The sequence below is a fragment of the Raphanus sativus genome, chromosome 8, assembly GCF_000801105.2.
Source record: "Raphanus sativus cultivar WK10039 chromosome 8, ASM80110v3, whole genome shotgun sequence".
Lineage (NCBI taxonomy): Eukaryota > Viridiplantae > Streptophyta > Magnoliopsida > Brassicales > Brassicaceae > Raphanus > Raphanus sativus.
This window is the reverse complement of record NC_079518.1, coordinates 19,362,169-19,368,591: the sequence shown is the minus strand read 5'-3', so window position 1 is coordinate 19,368,591 and position 6,423 is coordinate 19,362,169. Positions and strand designations below refer to the sequence as shown.

Sequence of the window (6,423 nt, the reverse complement as noted above, 5' to 3'; positions counted from 1 at the left end):
AAGCAGCTGCAAAAGGCGGAGCTAAGATGGCTGAGCAAGGGAGCCGAATTTTCATCCCAGCAACTTTCACCAGAGGAAAACGGTATATGAAGCAGAATTACTACGATGCCATGGCTGTGCAAGTACTATGGATTTCCAGATCTTTTCATCACTTTTACGTGCAATCAAAAATGGCCTGAAGTTACAAGGTATCTGAAAAAATATAACCTTACCACCGAAGACAGACCTGGAATATTGTGCAGAGTTTTCAAGATGAAACTCGATAATCTTATCGAGTTTTTGACAAAAAAAGACGGCTCCTTATTTTGCTCAGTTTCTGCAGGTAAATATCCTAACAAATTTTCTCCAGTGATGCCGGTGTTTTTTGTTTTGTTTTTCAAAGAATTACTTTAGATAGTATCTTCATCAGTTAAAATGTTTTAAAAGATTTCTTTTGTGTTTTGTCAGTAATGTACACTATTGAGTTTCAGAAAAGAAAAAATGCCACACGCTCATATTCTCGTCTTCATGCAAAATGGAGCCAAATTTCCAACAGCTGATCATTTAGACACTATTATATCGGCTGAGATACCGGACAAGTCGGTAGATCCAGACCTGTATGCAATCGTTGGGGATTGTATGATGCATGGTCCTTGCGGTCCAGCAAAGAAGGATAATGTATGTATGGTTAACGGTAAATGTTCTAAGATGTTTCCGAAACGACTGAACATCAGGACATCAATTGACGCAAATGGATTTCCAGCTTACATGCGTCGTATTGATGGTAGGTTCATTGAGAAAAATGGAATCAGATTAGACAATGGATATGTTGTACCTTACAATAGAAACCTCATGCTTCAATATCACGCGCATATGAATGTCGAGTGGTGCATCCAAACGCGAGGTGTTAAGTATCTTTTCAAATATATCCATAAGGGACCTGATTATGCTTCAGCTGCAATGGATAAAGAAGATGAAGATGGCGTCATAGACGAAATAAAAACATATTACGACTGCAGGTATTATTTTATTTATTATTATTACTGAGTATCTATGTGTTCATGAACCGAAAATACAAAATATTCTATTAATATTAGTCTAAAGTATTAAAGTATACGCTTAGACAAATATATATACTATCGTATATGAAATTAAAAAAACTATGTTTATACAATTAAATAATTACATTGTAATAATTTAGTTAAACTGTCTTTTACATTTTAAGGTCTACGATTGTTGTTTCTAATTTATGTTTATCGTATTTCTATATTAGATATATAACTGCATGCGAGTCGTCGTGGCGGGTTCTTGCTTTTCCTATACATTTTCGTACTACTTCTGTAGAGAAACTTGGATTTCATCTCCCAGATCAGGAGCTGGTGTTTTTTGATGAAGATGAACCTATTGAGAATATTCTGAAGAAAATCTGTTAACCAATCCATGTTTCTGGCGTGGTTCATAGCAAATCAAAAATATCCAGAGGCAAGAGATTGACATATGCCGAATTTCCAACAAAATTTGTTTGGAAAGCAAGTATGAGAGAATGGGTACCACGTAAACGAGGCTTTGCGATAGGGAGGATTGCGCATATTAATCCAGCACAAGATGAGCTATATTTCTTAAAAGTAATGCTAAATTGGGTAAGAGGGCCGAAATCATATGAGGATATAAGAACAGTTGATGGTGTTGTATATTCTACATACGAAGATGCCTGCTATGCTTTGGGATTGATGGATGATGACAAGGAATACATAGAAGCTATCAAAGATTGCAGTGATAATAGTTCTGGCACATATGCGAGGAAGCTTTTTTCGAGAGTGTTGGTATCCAAAACATTATCTCAGCCTTATCTTGTGTGGGAAGCTACTTGGGAGTATCTTACCGACGATATTCTCTACAAGAAACGACGAGAAACTGGAAATGCCGGTGAGCTTTTTTCTTATTAAACCAAATATGTTTTAAATGAGGTCTCTCTTTTTTAATTAATTTTTCAAACTAGCAGAGTTGAACTTGACCATAGATCAGATCAAAAACATTGCTCTAACCGAGATCCAAAATCATTTGCTTAGCAATGGTCGTAGCCTCCATAAATGGCCCCTAATGCCAAAGCCAGATGATTTTGGTTGTTACAACGGCAATCGCCTTATAGATGATGAGCTTAAGTATGTTGTGGAAGATCAGCTAAAGGAAAATGAAAGACTTATAGCGATGATAACAGATGAGCAAAGAGGGTTTTACAACGAGATTTTGGATGCAGTTTTGAATGATAGCGGTGGAGTGTTCTTTCTTTATGGTTATGGAGGCACAGGTAAAACCTTCGTATATAGAGCACTCTCATCAGCAATCCGATCTAGACGTATGATTGTTCTAAATACCGCATCCAGTGGAATTGCTGCATTATTGTTGGAAGGAGGTAGAACCGCACATTCCAGGTTTGGTATTCTGATAGATGCAGACGAGTTTACTACTTGCAAGAAAATGGAGCCAGGATCAGATCGTGCAGAATTAGTTAAAGCAGCAAAGCTCATTGTATGGGATGAGGCGCCTATGATGAACATACACTGTTTCGAGACGTTGGATCGTTCTATGCGTGATATTATAAGATCTTCTGAACACAAACCTTTTGGAGATAAAGTAGTTGTTTTCGGTGGAGATTTCAGACAGATTTTACCGGTTATACCCGGAGGTGGTAGAGCAGAGACTGTTTTGGCGGCTCTGAATTCGCCATATCTTTGGGAGCACTGCGAAGTTTTGAAGCTAACAAAAAACATGAAATTGCTCGCTGGTCTTAGTGATGATGAAGCAAAAGAGCTTCAATCCTTCTCAAAATGGATTTTGGATGTTGGAGATGGAAAAATAAATTTGCCAAACGACGGTCAAGTTGACATTGACATTCCTTCTGATCTGTTGAAAAAATACTGGAGAAGATCCTATTCAGACTATTGCAAAGGAGGTTTATGGACAAGCTTTTCAAACCTCAGAAGATAAGGATTTGTATAGACATCGAGCCATTCTCACACCCACAAATGATGAAGTTGATAAAATAAATGATTACATGCTTTCGCAGTTGCCAGGTAACATTTGATTCTGTTTACTCTTATGTTCGAGTAACTTTTTACATGTCTCTAAAGGATTTACACGTGCTTTCAGGTGAATACAAGGTTTACCTTAGCTCTGACAGTATAAACCATCCGATGTTGATGTAAAAGAAAATGTTACCTATCCAACAGAGTTTTTGAACAGTGTTAGAGTGGCAGGAATGCCTAGACATAATTTGAAGCTGAAGGTTGGTGCTCCTATTATGTGTCTCCGTAACTTGGATTTGGTAGATGGCTTATGCAATGGTACTAGGCTAATTGTTACTCAGTTGCTCCCCCATGTGATAGAAGGTAGAATTATAACCGGAAACAGTATTACTGGAGACAAAGTCTGGATTCCTAGAATGTATGTCAGTCCACCTGACACAAAGTTTCCCTTCAGAATGCGTCGAAGACAGTTTCCCGTTACATTGGCTTTCGCGGTGACCATCAACAAAAGTCAAGGTCAAACATTTGGAAGTGTTGGTTTGTTTTTGCCTAGGCCAGTGTTCTCTCATGGTTAGTTCTACGCTGCACTTTCAAGAGTTAAGTCGAGATCTGGATTAAAAATCCTAATAACAGGTAAAGAAAGGAAGGCGGAGACAAAAACATTGAATGTTGTCTACAAACAAGTTTTTCAAAATATTCTGTAGGCAGGGTACGTGATTGTTATATATTTTTTCACAATATCTTTTTAAAAATATATCAATTGTTACGATTGTTTATTTTTTGTATTTGGCAGATGGGTGGTGATGACTATGAAGATCGATACTATTTCATTTTCGGAAAAAGTGTTCAGACTATTTTGATCATGGTATTTGAATTTAATATTGTTTCCCGAGAAGTTAAAATTTACAAATTTGCAAATCTTTCAAATAACGACAACCAGTCCAAATTCTTACAAAATAAAATTGTTTGTTTTTTCAGGTCTCTCATCGAAGTTGTTTTCTTTATCGAGAATTGTACTTCATACTTTATACAATTTATGGATAATATTTTCAATTTTATTATCTTTTCTTTTAATGTGTCTATATACATTTTACTACTCAAATTCATGCATACAATAATTTGCAGTCGGAAAAATAACAAATTACAACATATATACCATCCAATTCTAATTACTGATAATGTAAAATATGTAGTCATCTCTAAATATATTAATTATCTATTTCGGAAAAAAAATTTGATGTCTAAACACATAATTTTTTGGAAAGTTGCAATTATACATATTCACAATAACAACCTCTTGATACTGAAGTTAATTTGTTCCATCTCCTCCTTTTAAAATATTAACTACCATCATATGCACTGTGCCTGATGCTTTATCCCAAAATAGGTGGTCTTATGATATAAATCCCGTTACTTCCAAACCCGACCAATATTTTGACCATATTTTGAAACTGTACATTGCCCGCACAGGGTGCGGACCGGTCACCTAGTAAAAATTAAAAACTAAACTTATTTTGTACAAAAAGTCTGGTCAAATATTAAATATTTGGATTAAAATTTCAAATATTTAACATCTACGATAGCGTTATAATTTTGGATCAGAAATGATAAGGCCCCTGCACTTATAAATTAACGCGGCTAAATTTTTTTATTTTCCCGCAATACCAAACATAGCGTTTTGAATTTATAAACACTATTAAAAAAGCCCGTGTTGGTATATAATAGCAGAGCTGCCAAAAATGCTATAATCTGATGATATTAATATCCACATTTCTTGTAGTGTTCAAAAGGTTCTCAGAACTCTCTTTCTGAAGCTTGATAATTCCTCCTCATTAACTTCCCTTTTATAGTGCTTGGCAATCATCTCTTTCCTTTTTCTGAGAACTGTTCCTAGGTTTTCTTTTTCTATTTCCTTGGGCTCAATAATGTCCGTGGATTTCTTCATGATGGTGGTTGGAGGGTTTCTTGAAGTCTTAGACTGCTCGCGGAGTGCATTAAGGCCTCGATTGGTACAACTGATGAAGAAGCAGTAGCAGTATGCTGTAGAAGCATAATATATTTATTTTAAAATAATATATATTAGATTATAATATATATTAGTAATATTTTGTTATTAAAAATAATGAATCTTAAATAATAACATAAATTAAATTAAAATTTAAATGTGAACTATTATTATTTAAAAAATAATGTAAAATTTATTTAAAATAACAAAATAATTTTGGATATAAAATAATTTTGAATATTATTAAATAAATGAAATAAAATAAAATTATTTTTGATATAAACATAATTTTTGAAACTAGTAATAAAATAAATAAATTATAAAATATTATTATTTGAAAAATAATGTAAAATTTCTTTAAAATAAAAAAAATATTTTTGGATATAAACTAATTTTGAATATTATTAAATAAATAAAATAAAATTTTATTTATTTTATTTTTGGATATAAAATAATTTGAATATAATTAAAAAATAAAATAAATAAATTATAATTATATATATATATATATATATTTTATATATTAATATATAAAAGAGATATAATTAACTTATTTTATTTACTAATTTCAAAATTATGTTTTATATGGAATTTTTTTCAAAAAAAGTAAAATTTACAATTAAAATATCTATTTTTAAAAATAATATTTATATTGTTAATTTATTTTAGAAATCCAAATTTTATTTTCTGGATATGAAAATAATTTTATAATATTATTAAATCAAATAAGTGAACTAATTATATATTTTTATTAAATTTATAAATTGTAAATGCAAATGCTCTTCCAAAAGCTTCATATGAGAACATTTGCTAGAGAGCATTTGGAGAGCATTAGCATTTAGTAAACGCTTTTCTAAATGCTTTTCTAACATATGTTGATTGTATAATGTAGAGTATAATGCTAATGCTAATGCTCTACCAATCAAGGCCTAAGTCGTGCAACGTCTATCTTTGGAAGTTGCACTCGGCGTTGGGGTACTGTGTATCGGGAGACAGGGACTAGTGTGTGTCGGTCGATATCCATGTCTTCTTGTCGATCGACAGGAGTATCTTTGTGTCGGTCGATAGGCATGGGATTCGGGTCAACTTCGATAGGGACGAGAGGATGTGGGTGTCGTGCTGCGAAGGCTTCATGTGACATAATCTTGATTGCACTGCACTCGTGAGAGGTTTCCTCGAAGTCTATCGATCGATACTCGTCAAAGTCTATCGATCGATCTCGGGTAGATGATGTCGATTGATATGAGTCGAATACGATTTCTGATTTGCTCTCATGTGTCGAATCTTGCAGCTTCTCTTGCTTCACCACTTGCCAAAAGTCATCATCCAGGATGGCATTCACATGGTGGTTAGTAGTAGACTCTCTTGTTCCTCTTGCTAAAGCTTCTTGCTTCTTTAAAGCTTCTCATGTCT

General features: G+C 33.5%; 1 protein-coding gene across 1 annotated transcript; it reads left to right on the top strand.

Annotated features, from left to right (window-relative positions):
• Nucleotides 1-480: 480 nt before the first annotated feature.
• On the top strand, nt 481-6,013 carry LOC130499037 (uncharacterized). Its single transcript, XM_056992927.1, has 8 exons — nt 481-998; nt 1,253-1,407; nt 1,510-1,905; nt 1,982-2,932; nt 3,210-3,575; nt 3,710-3,714; nt 3,799-3,870; nt 5,903-6,013. Exons 1-8 carry the CDS (start codon nt 481-483, stop codon nt 6,011-6,013), a joined length of 2,574 nt encoding a protein of 857 aa, XP_056848907.1.
• The last annotated feature ends 410 nt before the right edge of the window (nt 6,014-6,423 follow it).